At 31.2% G+C, this 25,089-nt stretch overlaps 1 protein-coding gene across 7 annotated transcripts; it reads left to right on the forward strand.

Annotated features, from left to right (window-relative positions):
• The first annotated feature begins 740 nt into the window (after nucleotides 1–740).
• On the forward strand, nucleotides 741–17,145 carry LOC130646919 (uncharacterized). 7 transcript variants are annotated; one of them, XM_057452579.1, is made up of 24 exons: nucleotides 741–1,342; nucleotides 1,606–1,688; nucleotides 7,165–7,282; nucleotides 7,369–7,519; nucleotides 7,853–8,045; nucleotides 8,239–8,292; nucleotides 8,419–8,487; nucleotides 8,574–8,651; nucleotides 9,061–9,125; nucleotides 9,232–9,256; nucleotides 9,458–9,526; nucleotides 9,698–9,748; nucleotides 10,133–10,163; nucleotides 10,543–10,589; nucleotides 10,798–10,896; nucleotides 11,361–11,396; nucleotides 11,529–11,564; nucleotides 11,804–13,436; nucleotides 13,511–13,588; nucleotides 13,773–13,910; nucleotides 14,272–14,319; nucleotides 14,503–14,610; nucleotides 15,560–15,661; nucleotides 15,736–17,145. In XM_057452579.1, the coding sequence occupies exons 2-24, from the start codon at nucleotides 1,656–1,658 to the stop codon at nucleotides 15,867–15,869; spliced, it is 3,396 nt and encodes a 1,131-aa protein (XP_057308562.1). In that variant the 5' UTR covers nucleotides 741–1,342; nucleotides 1,606–1,655; the 3' UTR covers nucleotides 15,870–17,145. The 7 variants fall into 7 exon arrangements, with proteins under 7 accessions (XP_057308562.1, XP_057308563.1, XP_057308565.1 ...); XM_057452580.1 differs by having other exon boundaries at nucleotides 741–1,688; XM_057452582.1 differs by lacking the exon at nucleotides 13,511–13,588.
• Nucleotides 17,146–25,089: the final 7,944 nt, after the last annotated feature.

Consider the following 25,089-nt stretch of genomic DNA (forward strand, 5'->3'; position numbering starts at 1 on the left):
TTTTAAAACAAATTCAACTCCAACAGATTTTATAGTACATGGGAGTGATGGCAAAAAAGCTGTGGAAGAGTGGGATAAATTATGTGCGAGGTAGCTAGCTATAGCATAGTTGAATAGTGAGCCTTTTTATTATAGTATAGTTGAATAGTCTTTTTATTTAGCTAGTTAGCTATATATATATAGTAAAAAGAATAGTTTTAGCTATAGCTAGCTTGCTACATTTTAGCTGGCTAGCTTCTTGTTAGACAACACAAAGTTCCGACATGATTGAAAGGTCTTAGAGTAATTTAAACTGTGTAGCACAGCTATATGCTGACTGCATGATCTCTAGAAGTTGCCAAGTAAATCTCGCAGCGTGAAACAAGTGTACAACGTACTAAGTTCTTTTTATTTAGTCACTCAATATTATCATCAACCATGCAATTTCAAGAAAAGAACGAACCTACACAAAAGACATCATCAACTAGTTTAACAGAAAAACGGTAAAAGCTTAGCTTAAATAGCTTAATAATTTAGCTTAATTTAATAGGTAAAAAAACTAGATGGAATCACAATTTAGCTGTATTAGTATATTAAATAGTTTATATAATATATATATATATATTTATTATAAAATCAGCCAAAAATCCTTGATAATATAACACTGTTTTGAAAAGCTTCGTAAATTTTATTTTTAAATAAAGTGTTTTTTTAATATATATATATATATATATATATATATATATATATATATTGCTAAATCGCCCTAATGTGGACAACTAAAGCAAAAAAAACTATCGTAAAGTGGACACGATCGTAATGTGGACATTTTTCGTGTCCACGTAACGTTTGCGCTAATTTCTAACCCTCTTTTGTTAACGCAGTCATAATGACATCTAATTGTCATTCTTAAGGGCCTAACAGAGTACTAATTAAGGTACTGTATGCATATTTTTACGCAGCGCAATTATTAAAAAATAGGCATATTGGATTTGGGGTATATATCTCTCTTTTGTAATTTTCGTACATTAGGTGGACACGATATATATCTTGCAATTCTGAAGCAGCGGGAGGCTATATCTCGGTCGTTTTGATGACGTGGTCTGTAACACAAAGGAGGCTCCTAATTATATTGTTTTTATGCAAAATTATGTCGGTATAAAAGATATATTGCAATTTTATTGGTTTGGCCTGCAAAAATACCGCGAAAATTTTCAGCACATATTCTCACCAGCCGGCATGCCGTACATCCATAATGGCACCTTTGTTTATCATGTGGATTGTCCTGTGGGAACGATAAAGTGTTAATTATTTTGTTTTTATGGAATTTCTCTGCCTTGTTTATGTGAATAAAGTAGATGAGGTAAACCCTATGTTATATTTCACCTCAATGTGCAGAAACAAGTAATATAATTTATCTGATTGCCAAGTTTCGCTCAGCTACTTTGCTAACTAGCCAGAAAAGAGTGGTTAGCTAGCTAATGTACGTTTCTATTTATGTAGTCAAACAAGTAGCCACCAATGTTAGTTATCGAAAAATCAAAAAAATATATAAGTGGCTAAGCTTTAGCTAAGTATCTGGCTACCTTTAGATGGATATATATTGCTATATTTCCTATGTTTTAGGGTTGTGTGAGCACTGAGAGTGGATTTAAGCTATCCATTTTGTTAAAAAAATGGCCAAGGTAGCTCAAGTTCAATACAATACTGTAAGTAGGAATTTAAATTTTGTTGTTGGACTATGTGTTCAGCATTTCTAATTCTTGCCACTTAGTGAAAGCTCTTTAGGAAACTGCTGTGTGTCACCTGAACATTTTAATTCTGTGATTTCATTTTTCTTGGTAACTTTCTCTTTCACCAGGCAACACAGAATAGCTATATATGACATGATATCCGGAGCTTTACATCTAGGATACAAAACTTTTTGGTGGCCACTAATCAACAGGATTGAATTTTCAGTTTTGCATGACTTAATTGAAAACATGTTAGTAGTGTTTTATTCTACGAGGGTGCCGATAAGCCGCATACGCCGTAAAAAGTGCGGGCGTTTTCCGGCTAGTTCGGCGTTTTGTAAGAAATTCGGTATTCGCCCGAAAAAACCCGCATAGGCCCGAACAATGCCCGAAAAACAAAAGGAAACAGACACTGATATGATTCATAAAAACTATAAAAATTAAAATAAACTTACTATGTGGTAGCGAAGTTCTTAAAAGAACTGTTTTTGATGGTTCTTATCGGCACCCTCTTTTTATTCTACAGACCAAGTAATTATATACCCTTCTTTGCCTCTGATTTTTTTAACATGAACTCAGGTATATATATATATATATATATACTTTAAATTTAATCAGAAATTAAATGCTTATATATTATTCATGCTTAGTAAGTGAGTGCGAGTGAGTGCAAACCATCCCGTAAGATTCACATTCAAATGAGGCTATTATATAGCTATTAGATTCAAATGTACGACTTTCTAATCTTGTGCAAAGTGATAAACATGTCACAACTATACATTCAAAACGAAAAGTAAATTTATTTTTTTCTTAATTGGGTGTAAAATTATTTCTGTTAAGTGAAATAAGTACTTTTATATGCCAGTATATTTACAAATGTACATGCTTCGAATATGAAAACTTGCTACCCATGTTGTTGTTTTCCAATTATCTCATGCTTTATGTTGAGCATTGACACCTTTGTGCTGTGGGGTGATGGTAGCAGTTTTAAAAATGGGTGGAATTTTGCTTGTTTCAAGGCACATTTTCCAGATTGTTGTGTGTGAAGTTGTAATTGTTGACTCGCATTTGGGATGAAAATTTCAACATATTAGTTTTAAGTATTTAAGGATATGTAAAGGAAATCTCTATATATGTGTCCACCTTGATTTTTAATATTTATATTTTTGATATGTCCACTTTAGGATGATATTTTCAATACATAAGTTTTAAGTATTCAAGAACATATAAACGAAATATTTATGCATATATATGTTCACTTTGAGTTTTACAATGATAATTTCGACATAACAGTTCTAAAATTTTTAGGGATATGTAAGAGAAATGTCTGCGTGTCCACTGACTCAACTTTTACAATGTGTGCACTTTATGATGTTTATCATTACTTATGTTACTTATGTTAACTTTTGAAGTTGTGGACGACGGACGTCAGTCACTTTTTTCTTTGTTGTTTTGTTTGCTCCATTCGTAGACTAAGTTTAGGTCTGCTTGCACATTTTCAATGTCACTTTCAGAGCTAACCTTCATTGTAAGTCTTGTATCATCTGCAAAGCTTGAGAGAGATGCGTCCTTTACAGAAAGATCAGGAAGATGAGCGGTCCAAGCGCACTTCCTTGTGGTACGCCAGAGATGACTTTTGTGGTGTGTGAGTGGTGACCGTTTACTGAGACGTACCCTTATTTTGACTTTCCCAAATTGAACTAGTTGAATGCTTTTATTTATGTATTTTATTGAAGACATTTTTAATAAAAAAAAGATTTATTTTGTTACTTTTAGGATAAAACTTTATTAGGATGTATATTTGACTAAAAGAAAGAAACTTGATTGTATTTTTTTGAAACTGTGGTGATTTGGTAACTGTAAGTGGTCTAAAAAATTGCATCTTGACACGTGGAGGACGGGGATTTTCTTAAAACTTTCCTAAGATTTTAAGGTTGTTGAGGCTCATTTTCTTATCAAAAAAGACATGTAATATCAAAAGAGATGCCTATGTATATGGTCATTTTAAGTTTTACGAGTTATGACTTTGACATATCTACTTTAATATATAGTTTTGGCATATAAATTTAACTTTCTTTAAGAATATCTAAAAAGAAATATGAATGTCCACTTTGAGTTTTAAAATTTATGTTTTTGATATGTCCATGTTAGGATGATAATTGGGACATATTAGTTCAAGAATATGTATAAAGGAAACGTTTATGTATATGTCCACTTTGAGTTTTAAAACTTATGTTTTTGATATGTCCACTTTAGGATGAAAATGTCGACATATTAGTTTTAACTATTTCAAATATGTAAAAAGAAAATGTATATGTCCACCTTAAGTTTTAAAATTTATGTTTTTGATATGTCCACTTTAGCATGATAATTTCGAGATAAAATTATTTTAAATATTCAAGAATATGTAAAGGAATTTCTATGTATGTGTCCACTTTAAGTTTAAAAATTTATGTATTTGGTATGTCCACTTTAGGATGATAATTTTGAGATAAAATTATTTTAAATATTCAAGAATATGTAAAGGAAATGTCTATGTATATGTCCACTTTAAGTTTTAAAATTTATTTTTTTGACATGTCCACTTTAGGATGATAATTTCGACATATTAGTTTCAACTATTCAAAAATATTTAAAAAGGAAATGTCTATGTATATGTCCACTTTGAGTTTTAAAATTTATGTTTTTGATATGTCCACTTTGGATGATAATTTCGACATATTAGTTTTAACTATTCAAAAATATGTAAAAAGGAAATGTTTATGTATATGTCCACTTTGAGTTTTAAAATTTATTTTTTTGACATGTCCACTTTAGGATGATAATTTCGACTAGTTTTAACTATTCGAAAATATTTAAAAAAGAAATGTGTATGTATATGTCCACTTTGAGTTTTAAAATTTATGTTTTCGATATGTCCACTTTAGCATGATAATTTTGAGATAAAATTATTTTAACTATTCAAAAATATGTAAAAAGGAAATGTCTATGTATATGTCCACTTTGAGTTTTAAAATTTATGTTTTTGATATGTCCACTTTAGGATGATAATTTCGACATATTAGTTTTAACTATTCAAAAATATGTAAAAAGGAAATGTTTATGTATATGTCCACTTTGAGTTTTAAAATTTATGTTTTTGATATGTCCACTTTGGATGATAATTTCGACATATTAGTTTTAACTATTCAAAAATATGTAAAAAGGAAATGTTTATGTATATGTCCACTTTGAGTTTTAAAATTTATTTTTTTGACATGTCCACTTTAGGATGATAATTTCGACTAGTTTTAACTATTCGAAAATATTTAAAAAAGAAATGTCTATGTATATGTCCACTTTGAGTTTTAAAATTTATGTTTTTGATATGTCCACTTTGGATGATAATTTCGACATATTAGTTTCAACTATTCAAAAATATGTAAAAAGGAAATGTCTATGTATATGTCCACTTTGAGTTTTAAAATTTATGTTTTTGATATGTCCACTTTAGGATGATAATTTCGACATATTAGTTTCAACTATTCAAAAATATGTAAAAAGGAAATGTCTATGTATATTTCCACTTTGAGTTTTAAAATTTATGTTTTTGACATGTCCACTTTAGGATGATAATTTCGACATATTAGTTTCAACTATTCAAAAATATGTAAAAAGGAAATGTCTATGTATATGTCCACTTTGTGTTTTAAAATTTATGTTTTTGATATGTCCACTTTAGGATGATAATTTCGACATATTAGTTTTAACTATTCAAAAATATGTAAAAAGGAAATGTTTATGTATATGTCCACTTTGAGTTTTAAAATTTATGTTTTTGATATGTCCACTTTGGATGATAATTTCGACATATTAGTTTTAACTATTCAAAAATATGTAAAAAGGAAATGTCTATGTATATGTCCACTTTGAGTTTTAAAATTTATGTTTTTGATATGTCCACTTTGGATGATAATTTCGACATATTAGTTTTAACTATTCAAAAATATGTAAAAAGGAAATGTTTATGTATATGTCCACTTTGAGTTTTAAAATTTATGTTTTTGATATGTCCACTTTAGGATGACAATTTCGACATATTAGTTTCAACTATTCAAAAATATGTAAAAAGGAAATGTTTATGTATATGTCCACTTTGAGTTTTAAAATTTATGTTTTTGATATGTCCACTTTAGGATGATAATTTCGACATATTAGTTTTAACTATTCAAAAATATGTAAAAAGGAAATGTCTATGTATATGTCCACTTTGAGTTTTAAAATTTATGTTTTCGATATGTCCACTTTAGCATGATAATTTCGAGATAAAATTATTTTAAATATTCAAGAATATGTAAAGAAAAATTTCGACTAGTTTTAACTATTCAAAAATATTTAAAAAAGAAATGTGTATGTATATTTCCACTTTGAGTTTTAAAATTTATGTTTTTGACATGTCCACTTTAGGATGATAATTTCGACATATTAGTTTTAACTATTTAAAATATGTAAAAAGAAAATGTATATGTCCACTTTAAGTTTTAAAATTTATGTTTTCGATATGTCCACTTTAGCATGATAATTTCGAGATAAAATTATTTTTAATATTCAAGAATATGTAAAGAAAAATTTCGACTAGTTTTAACTATTCAAAAATATTTAAAAAAGAAATGTGTATGTATATTTCCACTTTGAGTTTTAAAATTTATGTTTTTGTTATGTCCACTTTAGGATGATAATTTCGACATATTAGTTTCAACTATTCAAAAATATTTAAAAAGGAAATGTCTATGTATATGTCCACTTTGAGTTTTAAAATTTATGTTTTTGTTATGTCCACTTTAGGATGATAATTTCGACATATTAGTTTTAACTATTCAAAAATATGTAAAAAGGAAATGTTTATGTATATGTCCACTTTGAGTTTTAAAATTTATGTTTTTGATATGTCCACTGTAGGATGATAATTTTGACATATTAGTTTTAACTATTCAAAAATATGTAAAAAGGAAATGTTTATGTATATCTCCACTTTGAGTTTTAAAATTTATGTTTTTGACATGTCCACTTTAGCATGATAATTTTGAGATAAAATTATTTTAACTATTCAAAAATATTTAAAAAAGAAATGTGTATGTATATTTCCACTTTGAGTTTTAAAATTTATGTTTTTGTTATGTCCACTTTAGGATGATAATTTCGACATATTAGTTTCAACTATTCAAAAATATTTAAAAAGGAAATGTTTATGTATATGTCCACTTTGAGTTTTAAAATTTATGTTTTTGATATGTCCACTTTAGGATGACAATTTCGACATATTAGTTTCAACTATTCAAAAATATGTATAAAGGAAATATCCATGTATATGTCCACTTTAAGTTTTAAAATTTATGTTTTTGATATGTCCAATTTCAAATGATAATTTCGGCATTATTTTACTGACTCACTTGTATTACTTAATTCTCTTTAGAGAACGAAAAGAAGTAGAGCTAATGATGTTAAATCGCCAAGACAAACTGCACTATATTATTGTAAAAGGGGAACTGATCCAAAATCATTTGTAAAGAAATGGATTAATGATCACATTGGTAAATTTGTTATTTTTTTGAATAACTGTTATAACTTAACTTCTTAATGATTACAGAATAGATGTGTGGTAAACATATATTTGTAGGATATGGTGTGTTTACAACATTGCCCCTGAAACATCACCAGTTTGTCCTGCAATATCCTGGAAAAGTTCTCACAAGAAAGGAAGGAGAGAGATTAGAGCTAGAGTATCCAACTTCCTGTGGATCATTTATTTTCTTTATGGACAAAAAGTGGTATGTCGAATTGAGAATGCCTTTTGTTTTCAGTTTCATTTGGGGAGGCACTTGAAGTTGGATCACATTCACCTAATAGCTAAGGTGAAAATAGAAGGTCTTATTTAGGAATTGGAGTGTAGATGTGTTTTATGTAAGCTTGACGTACCAAAGTAGCACCAGGAAGTTAAGACTACTTAGCTTTTACATCAAATTACATATAGACATAAACAATTTCTGTTTTGGATTTTTTGCAATTTGATTTAAAACATCTTATGGTAAAGATAAAAACGAAACTACAAACAGTTCCCTTCTATAGTTCTCTATGTCTTAATATATTTTTTAAATTTTTAGTGTTGATGCTACAAATGAGACCAGGCTGGGAAAATATGTGAACCATTCAAGTCATCGGAAATATTTGAATTGTTATCCAAAATTGATCGAGGAGGGTGGAAATGCATTCATATGTTTGTTTGCTTCCTATGACATTCCTTTAGGAACTGAACTGCGATACAATTATGGAATTTCAGGGCTAGAATGGCAAAAGGTAGCACACAATTAACAAAATTTATATTTTCCTCTTTTGAGTATGCCTAAGCTTGTTGTCTGCAAGTATGTTGTATGTCAAACAGCTTTTATTTTGAACACAGCTTTCGGACATGTTTTAAAAAAAACTTCTAGGATAAAAGATATATACATATATGAAAGAACAGTCAAATAAAACTGTTTGTTTCTTGTAGGATCCAACACATAATATACCATTCAATTTAGAAGACCTAGTTTCAGATAGGCTAGTAAGTTTTTATATTACATGTAATAAATAGTAAGTGTGCATATAATAAGGTCGTCCATTAGCAATATGTTTTATCCATTTTCTAGTTTCTTGGGATCTTCCTTTTCTATGATATTTGTTGTTTCAGGTGTTGAGTAAGAACTTGACCTTGGTCCAAGGCAAGAATAACTTGACCTCTGATGTCATTGCAAAAAAGGTAAACGTGATAAAAAATAAGACACAGTTGATATAGCAAAACGAATGTTGTTTTTTGAAATGTGAACACTGATAATATCTTCTTAGAAGGAGGATAATGACGAAAATGTGGGTATCATTACAGATATTCTCAAAAAATTGCTTGATGATGTGGTGGCAACTCAGGTGATAAACTTGTTATATTTTCTAATTTTATAAAAAATTCAATGTAAATTGAAGTATGTAAAGTGGTAAAGCTACTACATTTTGCTGTTTAAGGAAAAGCATCACCTTATTATTTTTTAAAGGCCAGGTACAAAATCCCAGTTGAGCCATGGGCTGCCAAGTAAAAATGATTTTTTTTATTAGAGAATTGAATCTTTACATACCTGGTTCTTTTAAAATTGTTATTTTTGATTCAAAGCTTCTAAGACTCGTTTTCAGAGTGGCTGCTAAGAAATACAAGCTTTATGAAACATAGCACACAATCTGTTCTAGCATAGGAATAAGACAAACTTTTTTAAAAAATGTTGTAAATTGAGTGTGCCAAATCTTAAACTAGTTCTTGTTAAATTTAACATTCTTTATTTTTAAGATGGAAAATATGGTGCCAGATTTTTCAGACAGTGAAGATGAGGGACTAAAATCAAGTGGCAACATGTATAATTTTTGTTTCTTTTTTCTTAATGTCACAGTGCTGGCAATGGAGAGTCTTGGTGTTATAAAGTTTAATATTATTTAAATTCTTTACGTCTTTATTTACTAGGTTAATAAATTTACTTCCCTTTATGGTAAGCCTATTTGAGTTTGGTGCACTATTCATGGACTTTTTAGTTTTGCTTTATTATTGTTGTGGTCATATATATTTCTATGATTACATTGACGGTTTACATAACAGAAATTACGGCACTAATGTTAAATTAATTTAAATCATAATTTGTTTGTGTTAGCATAATTGCTGATAACAATAAAAATGTTTGTTCTCCTTTTAGTCCATGGTTGAAGATTCTGAAGAGGCAGAAGATATTTCAGAGTTGGATACTTTGAATCATATTTCGTCTGTAAGTAATTTATAATTTTGCGTATTCAAGAAATTAAACCTAAACCTTTGTCCATATGAGGAAATCGGACTGGTATAGGCTTTTGTAATACATACTTTGTTGAATGTCATGCTTCCTAGACATAATTGCATTTAAAATTACTATCAATTATATAAATTTAAATGCTCTTAGGTCACAGTTTCAACTCCGATACAGACTAGAAAACTATCAGTTCAGTATAAGGTATGATAGGAACTTCAAAACAACTTCCACAATTTTAATTCATTAAAATTGTGAAAATGAACGCTGTAAAATTTTCATGGTGTAACATTTTTCATTATAAATCATAACGCCATAAATAGATTGAGTGATTTGTTTATTGCCGTCAAAGATACCAAACAACTGCTATTTTATAATTCAGTGGTCAATTCTCTAAGTTTATAATCTCGCGTGTTCGTTTTTAAATTGAAAGTCTCTAGACGCTTGTTTGCCATAATCTAGGAAGTATAAAGATAGCATAAATATTAATTGTATGCCATGAAAAAATTCTGCTAACTAAATTTATTCTCTTCCCTTCTTTAATTTAATTTAACTTAAAAGTAAAAGTCACATTTGTCTTGTTCATAGGCTTCAGGTGTGCAAACAAGTATTGATAAAGGTAAAGCTGCCATCTACATTAAATTAATTTTCTATTAAGCTCCAATGTGACTGATTCTTTTTGCATTTAGTGCAATGATTTTAAGTTGTTATTCGAATTCTGGGCCTTCAAAAAATCCTTCTGAATAAAGCATGTTCTCATATGATATATAACTGGATTTCCAAAAAGGACTCTGTTGTTGTAACTTAGAACTCATAACCTGCTCGCTTTTATTCGTAAATACTAACCCGCTCACCTTTATCAAGTCCCATTTTATAAACTGTTTTTATCTGTTTTAAAAAAGCCATACTGTGTCTGTTTTAAGTATTTATTTTAATTGGTCCATTGGCTAAAAAGTGTCCTTTGTTATTTTGGTTTCAAATAGGTTTAATTTTTTTAGACAATCTTGAGGTTGATTTTACTACGGACAGTCCATCCATATGTGAGGTAACTTGATAGCAGCTTAGTGTATGATATTCCGAAATTCCATACAATACTTTGTTATGCAAACGAGGAAAGTGTAAATGGATACGTAAAAATCAAAAGGTTTTTATCTTAATTGATCATAAGTATTTAAAGAAGATTTATGGTAAATAACACGTTATGCTATAAAATTACCCTACTAAAATAAATTGTTTAATGCCGATTCTTTCAGATTTCTGTGAAAAATGATTCCGGATTAAATGTTGAAGACGATATGGAAATCATTGATACAGACGAGGAAGGAAAAGTGGAGAACAGTATTGCTATAGAGGTAATGTTCCGTGGTCCTATAAGGAGAATGTTCGGTTTGCATAACTACAATCTTTGACGTTATCATTTTTTTACGCATAGTGTCATTTCTCTTTCTTAATCCCTGACTTTTTTTACGCAATCTTTAAAATCCAAAGTTAAAGTTAGGTTCCTTCTAATTATAGGGTTTATTGGTATTTTATGTCGAAAGTATTAATCATATTTTTAAGTATGTACCTCTTTAGCCTTCTAAAATACCCGATGTTGTGTAACTATTAGTTTGTTCTAGTTATAAAAAGCGACTCTATTTTATATATTATAATAAGGCCTAGAATTTACATCAAACGAACTAAAGGCGGCGTTTCATTTGACATTGGAAGGATATGACATGCCGTAGCAATCGAATCAAATAAGAATTGAACATAATGTATGTACATAATGTTGCGATTGACATCTTTCCTATAGCCTGATTTGTATCTTTATTAGAAGAAAGAAACATCTGTAAAGAAAAGCGCCAACGAGGTAGTGTTTATTTTTTGTTTATTTTAAAAGATCTTGACAAGATAATCCATAACTTCACTGGATGCTAAAAATGTATTCTTATGTTTTGCACTTGATATATTAACTTTTATAACCTTTTGCTTTTTTTACTAGAAAGTGGGAAAATCTGAGGAAAAAGAAGCCAAACAGGTAATTTTATTTTTTGTGTGTTTCGTTGACGCCGTTAAGTCACTGCATTTAAAAGTTGAATCCAGACTCTTTGCTGAAACAAGAATAACTGATGCTCAAGAGCTTCTTTTTGTAATATTGGCTTCTTTCCTAAATTGCTTATTTGAACCCCTTTGTCTCCGACAAATCTGATAAATCTGATGCTAAACATTTTGTAAGAATAAACGGTTAAGTAGCTTAGGCGTGATGTTTATTCGTAGATAAACTCAAGACCATTGAGACCCTGTTTTGTTTGCGATAAAAAGATCAAGCATTCGAAATTAAATAGACACATCACTTTATGTCATAAGCATCATCCAGATGTAAAGGATGCTTTGAACATGCCTCGAAAAGAAAGACTGAGAGCCTTCGCTAACTTTCGAAAAATTGGCATATATAATCATAATGTTAAAGAAATTGAGGAGGGCGGTAGAAATTTGTTGCGTGAAAAGCAAAACGATTCAGATGACCCACTTGTTATGTGCACCACCTGCAAAGGATTTTATGCCAAAACCTTTAAAGCTAGGCACAAGGCAGACTGCTCAAAGAACTCCTGTCAATTTCCTGTTACAATTGCTCTGGATTGTACTAGTGATGAGTCATGGAAGCTATCGGATGATCAATTTAAGCAGAGAATTTTGAACATCATCAGAGACGATGCCGTTGGTACTCTTGCCAAATCGGATCCCGTTATTTTGATGGTTGGTCATCGCCTCTATGGCAAAATAAAAAGAAGACTAAACAAAAAGATGGAAGTTGAACGGTCTGTTCGAAGCGACATGCGTCGTCTGGCACATGTTTATTCCAGATTTAAAGATAGGGTGTTGGAAGTACCAAGAGATTGTTGTAATGACAAAAACAATGCTGGTGACATGTTTCTGAGGGAAAATTTTGAGGTGCTGAAATATTCTATTGAATCCTACACTCATTCTGATTTGGAAGTTCAAAAGTCAGGACTTAAGGCAGCCTTGTACTACGTGTTGAAAGACGCCGCCGAAAAACTAATTGGTTATTACCTTGGTAAAAATAATGATGTTGATGCAGAAAAAATTAAAAACTTTTTGGTATTGCTGAAATTACGCAAAGATGAAATATTCGCTGACGCAACGTATGATTTAAACATGAGAAGGAATGTAAAAACTAAAAAACCTGCACAACTTCCAAACGAAGGCGATGTCCAACTAATTCGAGATTATGTGATTGAAAGGATACGCCACTTATCATCAGATCCATTTATCATCATGGACAGACATACGTTTGTTGAACTACGTGATTGTGCTTGCACTCGTCTTGTGCTGTATAATGGCCGAAGAGGTGGAGAACCATCGCGTCTAACCGTTACGCAGTGGATTGAAGCTGAAAAGGATGAATGGTTAGACAAACAGCGGATACAGGATATTGCAAAAGAAACTAACTTAAGCAGTGGGACAAAGATCACATTTCAATCGGGAAAAGGAGTCAACCATTTAGTTCCTGTTTTTATTCCTAAAGATACTGTTGCTGCAATGAAGTTGTTGGCTAACGAGCAAGTAAGGAAAGATGCTGGTGTCCTTGAAGAAAACTCATACATATTTCCCAGTACCCAAGGTTCTGATAATCATTGCTCTGGATGGCATAGCTTAGATAATGTTTGTGCAAAACTTCCAATTGCCAACAGAGAAAGAATTAGTGGTACAAGTAACCGACATCGCCTTAGTACCTTAATTGCTGGTTTAGGTCTATCAGAGTCCGATATGAGTTTGGCCTATGATCATTTTGGGCACAGTGAGAGAATTAACAAAACGATATACCAAGCACCAGCTGCTCATCGACAACTATTGTCAACTGGGAAACATCTATCTGTCCTTGATAATGGTGAGCTGTTTTTCTGTAGTCTATTCTTGTGTATCAATTTTTTAAAAGTGAAACAAACGCATATCTTCTTATAGCGCAAAGTATAAAGAATGACAATAACTTCGAGAAAAAGGGTCCTAACTTAGTTGAAGAAAATGAAAAAAAATTTAGAGGTAAAACTTAGAATTATGGCTGTTCATATTGGCATACTTCTTTTCCTTGTGAGCAGTCAAACAAGAAATTTAATTTTGAAATTCTTCCAAAGTAAGTTCTTTTGACTCTTCATTCTATTCAGGTCTAACTTGTTCGTAATTACCTACATACAGGCTTGAATTACGTTGTAAATGTATTTTGTAGATGAAAATGCTGAAAAAGACACAAGTAAAGCGAACACTGTAAAATTACCGAATAAAAAGAAAATGAAGAAAAGTGTACAAGTGGGAGAAAAAAGACAAACTCATCGAAACGATACATTTAAAAAAGAGAAAACTTGCGGTTAGTTCATTGCGTAACAATAAGATTTTATTCACAAAATATTATGTATTATTGGAAACATTTTCGTTTTTGAATCATTAGAGCCTTACGTTGCAAATAAAATGTTTGTTTTCAGAACAGGGCTTCGAATAAAAGCCCCTATGTAAACAAAATTTACGTGAAAAACCAACCTATTCGACTTAGATGGTCAATAGCGAAAACACGATCTCAGATTTATAGTGACGTCATAAAACATCACACATAATATTTGTTACTAGGGAAGGACAGTATAAATAGTCAATTTTTTTAGTATTTCTGTTGTGTAAGTTAACTTTGTTACAATACCTGATTGCAAAATGACTGAAAGCCGTTTTCCTTTTAGCACCCACGAGAAAGTATGCACTTAGAAAAGAAAAGAACGTTTCTCAAAGTATGTCTTGATTTCCATGATTTTGTGTTTTCAAAATGATATCCTGTGTTGTTTGTTTTTTGTCAGCATTTAACTTCTTTATAAACAAGTTACTGGTTGTTTGCAAAGTGATGCTTTATATTCTGATTTTCCCTAATTTTTTCCTGATTTTTCAATAAAGTTACAATGTTTTTAACGGTTTAGAAACATCTGAAGAATCCAAACATTTTACAAATGTGAACGATGATGAACCTTCTGAATGGTCTGAATCAAGTGAAGATAGCGAACTCGAGAATTCTGTAAAATGCACTGGTGAGGTTTTGTTAATCAACAATACTGTATAACTCCTTACTAAGAAAAATCAAAAAGTACCATATTTTTTAATTTCTTGGTCTGTCTATATATAGTATATGAAATTGCAAAAATTAGTTGATTGTACTTACCGGTGATAAACAACAGCTAAAAAGAATAATATCTTAAAAATTGCTGCGTAATTGCCGAAAATGAAAATATTGCTAAAGTGGAATATTTTGCGTCAAATAAATGAAATTATTGTACTTGAACACGAAAGTTTATTTGATACAACTCGCAGACAGCTTAGATCCGAAATCATCGTATCCGTTTTCACAATATTTATTTCCATATTCTTGAAATTGGAGTCCGAAAATATACAGAAACTAATAAAAAGAAATAGATTATCTTAATCCCTATAATACTTAATAATTATTAATTCGCTATTCGTCGTTAGCCCGTGGAAAATCCACGGGTTCGCCCGTCCTTTTTATACCGCATTGCGTGCTTCTCGCTATTGCGCAGCTAAGCTACCATTTTGCGTGACAGACAGACAGACAGACGTAAACGGGTATTATAATATAGATAATTAACCTTTTTAAAATATGGAAAAAAATTCATTAAAGAAATACTGAAATAAAGAAATGAAAATGATAATAAAGATGGCGGAATTAATGTTTGCGAATTTGTTTTCACAAACCAAAATTCCACAAATTACCAGACAAGGGCGGACATCCGCAAAGTTGAGATTCCAACAATCTGATTAAAGATTTTCAATTGCAACTAAATGAGACTATTCGTAACTTTTTTATTTCGCATATTTCATACAATTTTTGAAAGCATCCATCCGCAAAAATTGCTTCCGCGACAATTTCTTCTCTTCTATTGGAGGACGAAATAAGAATGAAATCATTGAAATTTGTATGCCCTTTTCGTGTATAAATTAATCTTGTAATGTTTTCTTTTACAGGTCAACAAGAAAGAAAATACATTCAATGGTCGTCAGAGCAAGAGGATAAACTATACAAAAAATTTGCAAGACATATAAAAAATAAAAAAAATGGATGGCCTTGTATGTATGACATGTATGTTTTGCACTAATTATGAAAACATGTTTTTGAATATCTAATATTTGTGTATGTGTAGGCTCTGATGATCTGAAAAAATTCGCCAACGAGGAAGGAATTACTGTTGGAACTGTTCGAAATAAAATTAACAATGAAAGAGGAAAAATAGCACGACAAGCGGAAGCGAAAAAAAAGAAAATGAACATTGTTTAATTGTGATAGAGCTTTGGTTTCTTTTATTTTTATTATTTTTACGTTACCATAAAAGTACATGTTTATAATTATTTATTATGTTTACAAAAGTACATTTATAAAAACATGTACACTATACATGTTTTTATAAATAATGTGACAGCTTTTATCATCATCAAATTTTCTTGAGTATACTCTAAAAAATTCAAGTCTAAACAACACATCACTCCGTCACCCCTTAGACGGGGAGAAAGGCAAGAAAAAGTGTTAAAGTCACGAGGATAATTTCTATACAGGTTTCAATCATGTTTTAACAATCAAAATGTATGATCAACGATAATTTAATTCAACTCTCCCCCCTCTCCCATGAAAAATATTTTGAACTGTGTGGTTTTCATAACTGTATGTGATAAGAAAACTGGCTCTCATAAGTGAAGTATATCTTTTAAGGGGATTAATTTTCGCGGGTATTAAGTTTCGCGGTTTTTTCGGAGTTTTTCCAAAAACGCGAAAATACGTCGCCGCGAAAAGTTTAAATATCCCTGATCTGGGAAATTTCCAAATCGGCCTGATACAAAAGACAATGATGTATAACTTTCTCTGGGACATTTTCCTTTCTCTTCTGTATGTTGTTTCGAAATAACTCACCGGAATAGTTGTTTTTCCAAATTTGCATAATTCGCAAAAATAAGTTACCGCGAAATTTTCTTCAACACTAAATTTGTGAAAATAAATTCCCTTTTTTCCCGCCAAATTCTAGTAAAAAAAAATTCTGCGAAAATAAGTCCCCGCGAAAATTAATTCCCTGAAGGTATCTTGTTTACACAGTTATTTCTCGTTTATTCGTGATATAGTTCGTACAAGGTGATACATTTAGGAAGGTTTAAGGCGTTAAACAGATTATCATTTAGCGTACGTTTCTTGATTTCTCAGTCCTTCCTTACGCAGCCCCATTATATAACTAGTGTCAAATGAGAAAAAGGAAAAGGAAGTTAATTTCTGTGGAATTAGTAAGATATAACTGCTTGGTTATCCAGGTTCGTTTATTTAAATTCGAAGAAGCAGCAAATGATTAATCGTTTTTTGTTTTTTTGTTTGCATATAAAAATGTATGAAAATACTGAATTTTATGTGTTTACCCTTTTTTTTCATTTTTACCCTTGTTCTGTTGTTTTTAATAACGCATATTATAGATTTAGGTGTTCTTCTTTCTTTTTTGATTTTTGTTATGTTCAAAGGAGTCTATTACTACGCATGTCATGTGTTTGGAAGTTTCAGGAATACACTTTTATTTTGACACTCTTAGTTTTGTATCTTTTTAAACAAACCCAGCAGCCTTAAAAACCTCAAAATCTTAAAAAAATTTAAGGAAAATTTATAACCCGTAGTTACTACATCATAGCAAAAACAGTATAAGTTGTGTTCGTTTGCAAACTACAAAATGTCTTGAAAGGGTTTTTTTTACTGATTGTATGCTGGGAAATCATGGCCTTTCCACTCAGTGACTCAGGGCAAAGAATATAGAATTCAATGAAAAGTCAGGGAAAAATTTGGTTTAAAAGCTGTATGTGAACCCTGTAAAAAACGTATCGGATCGAATACATGCAAAAGCAACAGTTTTAATGCCCTTAATGTTGCTTAAGATCCTCTTTACAAAGCGCAATTGTTGCATTCGTTGTTTGTTGGTTTTGTACCCACATAAACCACTTCCACGCATTTTGCTGCTTCATTAAGCTAGTTCTTAAATTGTAACCAAACTTTTGGTACAAATTCACATACTCTTAAATACATGTTAAGGATGCTATAATTTGTGTTTTTTCCTTTATATTTTTTCTCCGAACTGGACAGCTGCTAACGTGTGCTTCTTTTTTGTTTTCATACAGATTATAAAAAATATCACTTACAACAATGAGACAAATGTCTTTAAAAAGACAATATTGCAGTTCAATATTAATAATTATCAGATGATCGGGTTTAACGCTCATGTATATAAAATATATATCTGTCTACATTTAGTCGATCTAATGTAAAAATTTTCTTAAAGTAGACACAAATCATATGGAATCGTTATGTAGACACAAAAATTTCAAATTTTTTTTAAGAGGCAAAAAGGCATACAGGGCGCATACGCAGACAAAAAGAATACTCCTTATACAAAAATAAAGGTTATAGGGGGTAAGGGTTTGCGAAAAAACATGGTTTTTATATGTCCACTTTTAGTTCGAATTTTCAGAGTGTCCACCTAAGGTTGATATAGCGTTATATATATATATATATATATATATATATATATATATATATATATATATATATATATATATATATATATATATATATATATATATATATATATATATATATATATATATATATATATATATATATATATATATATATATATATATATATATATATATATATATATATATATATATATATATATATATATATATATATATATATATATATATATATATATATATATATATATATATATATATATATATATATATATATATATATATATATATATATATATATATATATATATATATATATATATATATATATATATATATATATATATATATATATATATATATATATATATATATATATATATATATATATATATATATATATATATATATATATGAAATAGCGTTGAATTTGTTGGATCACTTGATAACACTTAACATCCGTGTGCGAACGTTTTCTTTGGTGAAAGATAAAATTGCCTCGAAAAAAAAGAAGACCAGATCACTTCGAACCGAGATAAAAAAATCATCTGTATCACTGGACAAAGGTCATTGAACCTCTTATACAAACTAATTAAACGGCTATTTTTATAGCCACACACTTGAAAAAAGCATTATTATGGCAAATGGCATATAAACTTTATATTTTAGAAGGATACTGTGTCCCAGAATTTTATATATATGGTAAGGCACTTATTTTTTATTGCTGTTGTATAGAAAAAATATGTTGAACTTCATCCCTATATATAGCAGATTTCGTGAATTTTGATTCTTTTCGCTTAAAATTTGGGAAGGAAGAAAATAATTTTTTCAATACAATGTTTCGCAAATATTTTAAAAAATCAAAATTATTTTTGGGGTTTTTCAGCTCTTGAAAGTTTATGTATCACACAAAAAAGATTTCTTCAATATTTTTCTAATTTTTCATTAATCGCTAAATTAAATCTCGTAAATTTCTGCCTAAGGTACTAAGATTACAGTAAAAAAGAAAATAAAGTAAGCTAATTTTATCATCGCCAAAAACCGTGAAACTGAAAAATTTGAAAACTTCAAAAAAATAAAGGCAAATAAAAATTTTTGAAAAAATACGTACCTTGCAAAAATAGTTCACATTGCAGCAACTTCATGAGCAAGATTAATACCAAAAATATGTTTTTTCAAATGTGTGGCTATAAAAATAGCCGTTTAATTAGTTCGTTGTGTACAAGTTAGTTCTTTTTGTTTCTTTTACGGCATGGAACAGTCTCAACATCTATTGTAGCGAGTATAGGGTCATCATTGCAGCAGTTACCAGCTATCGGTCGAAATAATTTTGATGTACGAATTGTATTGTCGTTGTAACCAAAATCTCTAAGTGAAGGATTATCTCTACGGTGTCCAATTGACCGTTGCTGGCCAAAATAATTTTCAAGTGGATCTTGACAAAATCTTTCGGTAAATACATAAGGTACATTTTGAGATAGCAAGTATTTTATGAGCTCAATACTGAAGTAAACGGTCAATTGAAGTCCCTCATAGGTTTGCCAAGAAATAAACATATTCGCTCTAGCATTATCAGTATACTGAGCATCATTTCGGTCAGCGATAGAAATTTTCCAGTCGGTGAAGTATTTTAAGAAGGTATCAATCAACCATGTGAAACGTTCATCATCAAGGTTTTCATATGGTTTTAGAAATGGTTTTTGTTTTCTGACACATTCCACAGAATTGCTGACATTCATACAGTCAAAAAATTTGTCCAACATCCTGCAATATGTGGCCGTACCAATTGCATCCGGTGGACCATATGTCTGTAAAGCTTGAAATACAGATTCGCTCAACACTTGAGCTGCAAGTCGCACATTTATGACTGAAAAGGGTGTCAAAGAAATGTGTTCATTTGTAATTTTTGGTACCAAGTGTAACCCACAATCTAAATCATCATGAAAAAGCTTTGAGATATGATTCCATGTCTTGTCGAAATCGCTTTTTCCAGCTGGCACTTTGAACAACGATAAACCCTTATACTCTGGTCGACGTGAGACTGAACAGCCGTAAATAGAACAATTAGCACCAGGCATAACAACTTTCAACGTATCAAATAACAATTTCGAAGTAATTTTCCAAAATAAAACCAATGTTAGCAAACAAAACTTTCGATTTCCCTAACAAACATGCTAGAAAACCGCCATTTTAGATTTTGATGCATTCCAGAGAATGGGCCCGAGTTTAGAAACGGCCACAAAACGATAGAACAATGGCCTATTGTTACTGTCCAGACTATCTTTTTTTTATGACTATGGAAATAACCACCCTGCATAACTTCCCCGCGCCGTATCCTTTTCTTGCCGACGTGAAAACCATACGTAGGCACGTAAGATACAGTGGTTGTGACCTAAGACTATTTATACAATCATTTCTTCAGGCACAAGTGCTTAGGGTGAAAAAAATGTGCGGCAAATAAATGGTAAAGCAAAAATGAAACTGACAAGCATAAACAAAGTCAGAGAGAAAACTTCTTAAGCATAAGCAGGATGAAAAGAATTGTTATAAACAAAGATATACTGCAAAAATTATGCAAATCTCTACCGTCACCTGGCGAAAGTTCTAGAGACAACACAGGACAAAGTTTTTTTAAAACAAATTCAACTCCAACAGATTTTATAGTACATGGGAGTGATGGCAAAAAAGCTGTGGAAGAGTGGGATAAATTATGTGCGAGGTAGCTAGCTATAGCATAGTTGAATAGTGAGCCTTTTTATTATAGTATAGTTGAATAGTCTTTTTATTTAGCTAGTTAGCTATATATATATAGTAAAAAGAATAGTTTTAGCTATAGCTAGCTTGCTACATTTTAGCTGGCTAGCTTCTTGTTAGACAACACAAAGTTCCGACATGATTGAAAGGTCTTAGAGTAATTTAAACTGTGTAGCACAGCTATATGCTGACTGCATGATCTCTAGAAGTTGCCAAGTAAATCTCGCAGCGTGAAACAAGTGTACAACGTACTAAGTTCTTTTTATTTAGTCACTCAATATTATCATCAACCATGCAATTTCAAGAAAAGAACGAACCTACACAAAAGACATCATCAACTAGTTTAACAGAAAAACGGTAAAAGCTTAGCTTAAATAGCTTAATAATTTAGCTTAATTTAATAGGTAAAAAAACTAGATGGAATCACAATTTAGCTGTATTAGTATATTAAATAGTTTATATAATATATATATATATATTTATTATAAAATCAGCCAAAAATCCTTGATAATATAACACTGTTTTGAAAAGCTTCGTAAATTTTATTTTTAAATAAAGTGTTTTTTTAATATATATATATATATATATATATATATATATATATATATATATATATATATATATATATATATATATATATATATATATATATATATATATATATATATATATATATATATATATATATATATATATATATATATATATATATATATATATATATATATATATATATATATATATATATATATATATATATATATATATATATATATATATATATATATATATATATATATATATATATATATATATATATATATATATATATATATATATATATTCAGTTTTTTTAAGAAAAAGGAAATTTATTTAGTTTGCTTTCCCAGTATATAAATCTTGCAATAAAAGTTTTTATATATTTAGTCAGACATTGGGATCATTGTGCACAATTACAAAACCAAAACAACAAAAAAAACCTATTATTTCATCAGAAAAAGGGTAAATATTATTAAATTGATCATATTTTAGCCTTAATAGTTATATAGTTTGCTAGACTAGTAGATCTTGCAATAGGAATTAGTTGTAAAGTTTTTTATATATTTAGTCAGACATTGGGATCATCAGGTAACATAACGAAATCAAAATTTCAACCGCCACAAAAACAACAACAAAAAAACACCATCAGTTTAACAGAAAAGGGGTAAATTATACTATTTAGCATTGATTAATGTTCCAGTTCAAAAGGGTATATTTATTACAATTTATATATATTTGTGCTTCCTGTCTATAGGTCTAGGTGGCAAGAGGGTGACTTACTGATCCTGATGAAGGAGATATCAGTAAGAAACCCCTTTCAAACAAAGAAAGGATCAACGCAAAGAAGAATGGCATGGCAAGACATTGCAGAAAATTGCGAGAAGTCAAGCATAACAATTCCTGTTTCCGAAAGAGTGGTGAGAGAGAGGTTCCAGATAGTAAAAGACAAGTTTTTAAGAAAAATGAGGGCAGAAGAAAAAGGCAGTGGAATCACATGTACATACAGTGAGTTGGAGCAGTTGATGCAGAATTTAATTGATTTAGAGCGCGACTGTGAGAAAGAAGCAACTGAGAGTAAAAAAGAAAACACAGAACATGACAGCGAAAAAGCTATAAATATAAGGAAAAGGTGTATGGAAAGAAAGGGACATCCAGGAAAAAGAAAAAAAAACAAGGATAATGACAGTATGGATTTTTTAGAGAAAGAAATGAATCTATGATGAGAGATAGAGAGGAGGAAAGGAAGCTGAGAAAGGCGGAACTGCACTTAAGAAAGGAAGAAACTGGTTTAATGAAAGACCAGCAGAAACTTTTTCAAGATTCATTACTGCAAATGCAAGCTCAACAGAGCCAAATGATGCAGTTGCTGTTACAGAAACTTGAAAAATAAAACGTTTATGTATTTTATAAAGAATTTATGAATTTTCTGTCCTTAAGCGTATAAATTAATGCAGGATAAATTTTTGCGATATTAATTTTTGCGATTAAACGTCCAAAAAAAATGAGTTTTACGGTCAAGAAAATATACATTTGCCTCAATATTGTTTCTTAGAAGATTTGTGGCTATAAAAATAGCCGTTTTAATTTCAATCATCCAGATAAATACGCTTCTAATGTTGGGGGCTGGCATTTAAAAAATGTTGATGTGCAAGAGCCATAAATGCAGGTCCTTGCATTACTTAAGAGAGCAGATGCAATATACTGTTTTGAAACAGCACTTAAACCTATCTTTTGCATCTTTGAGTAGTCTGTAAATTTGAATCTTTCGATAACATCACCAAACACCCATTCAACTGACACCCTGACTGATGACATGCGCTCATTATAAACACGTTCTTCTTCCAATAGGGGATTTTTAAAACCTGTTTGTAGCTGCTCCCTATGAGGATATGCAGGGTCACCATAAACACATAAAACTGTGCCATCAGGAGCAATTGAATATCTTTGGAGAATATCCATAAAGCCAGATTGTGCAAGAAGGTAACAATCATGTCTCGAGCCTTCAATTGGACCAAACAAATTCGCAATGAGACCATTGGGAGTGGAAACAGATTGCATTTTGTAGCCATGGTTTCTTTTATGGCCACTGTACATGGCTTTCTGATCTGCACCTGGTCGAGCAATCCCCCTTAAAGTGCCATCAATAAAACCCCAACAGTTATCAAGGGGGGCACCTTTTGCGTGTATACAGTCTGTAAAATCTTTCAAAGCATCCTTTGACAACCACGCCTGATTGAATGATGTGAGAAGTCGTCCAAATCTATTGTGTATGATATCCAAAGTTCTGTTAAATATGTAGGACATATCAGGTACAGACCGCCCAAACCGCGGAATAAGATCTGAAAACCTACATGGAAAGGCAAGGCGACGCAAAGTCAAACGTAAGGCCTCCATTGGGTCTATGGTCAACCGATTTTCGGTTTTAACTCTTTCACCTGACAACCCTAGGGCATCACACAAACGTAACAAATCTGTCTTTCTAAATCTAAAATCTGCCCAACATTCATCATCTGACCATTTATCAAGAGAAAATTTATCTTGCTCCCAATAGGGAAACACAGGATTTTTCTTTTTATTTCGTGTTTCGTCAAGAAAAAAAAAATATTCTTCTTCATCAATGAAACTAGATATAGGCATGGAGACCATTTGCTTCACAATATGTTTATAATACGTTTGCAATGTTAGAATCTAAAGATATATATATACAATGATAAGTAGGATGAACCAAACGTATAAAACATAATAATGGAAACAGTACATAATAGTGTAAACAGTACATAATAGTTCTCTATCTCCCCCCAGTCATCGTGGCAACAGAGATGACGAAAGTGTAGAGATCGGGGAATGTCATGACAATTCGTAGTCCTTCAACTTGCATGGCTGTCGTCGAGCCCTGGTGGATCTACGAGGCGGCAGAAGGCCCGAAGGGGCCGGGCACGGCTCCACTGGTGGTTCGGAATCCAATGGGATGTTAGGTGATTTCGGCTCCTGGTGGACCGATCGCGCGGTCGGCGGATCATCTGAGGATAGGGGACCCGTTGAGGGCATGGGCGTATCGGATGATGTAGGCTGCAGACAGGTGTGACCAAGTGTAGCCGGAATTGGTTGTGGTACATTCTGTGTGTCCAAAATAGAGACTGGTGGTGTTGGCTGACGAACAGGGACATACTTCCGGAGGAACTTGCGATTACGAAGCGTTACTCTGCCGGAACCATCTGTACGTATGACATACTGGTCATATTGCTTGACTTCTACCACGGAACTGGTCTTGTCCCATTTCCGGGGATTAGGACCGATTTGGTTTTGGATCCTGACGCGATCACCTACCAGAAGCGGGGGGAGTCGTCGTGTATGTTCAGACAACCTCTCCGCAACCTTCATGTGGCGGTTTCGGAGGGCCCCTTCCCTGTCCCGCAGGGTGCTCTGCCAGGTTGGGTGCGGTTTATATTTGCCGGGAAGGATCGGTATAAAATCCTTGATTGGTCTACCAAACAAACACATGGCTGGGGACATCGTGGTATCCTGGTTTGGCGTGATGGAGGGGGACTTATTGAATACGTCAAAAAAGGGCTGATTTGTAAGCAATTATCGAACCTTGAGCCAAAGAAAAATGAAGTTATTTGTTCTGAGATTACAGTGAGAAATAAAAAATGGGCCATTTTAGTGTATATAGACCACCAGAATCTTCTAACTTAAGTAACTTTTTC

Source organism: Hydractinia symbiolongicarpus, chromosome 6 (assembly GCF_029227915.1).
Source record: "Hydractinia symbiolongicarpus strain clone_291-10 chromosome 6, HSymV2.1, whole genome shotgun sequence".
Taxonomy (NCBI): domain Eukaryota; kingdom Metazoa; phylum Cnidaria; class Hydrozoa; order Anthoathecata; family Hydractiniidae; genus Hydractinia; species Hydractinia symbiolongicarpus.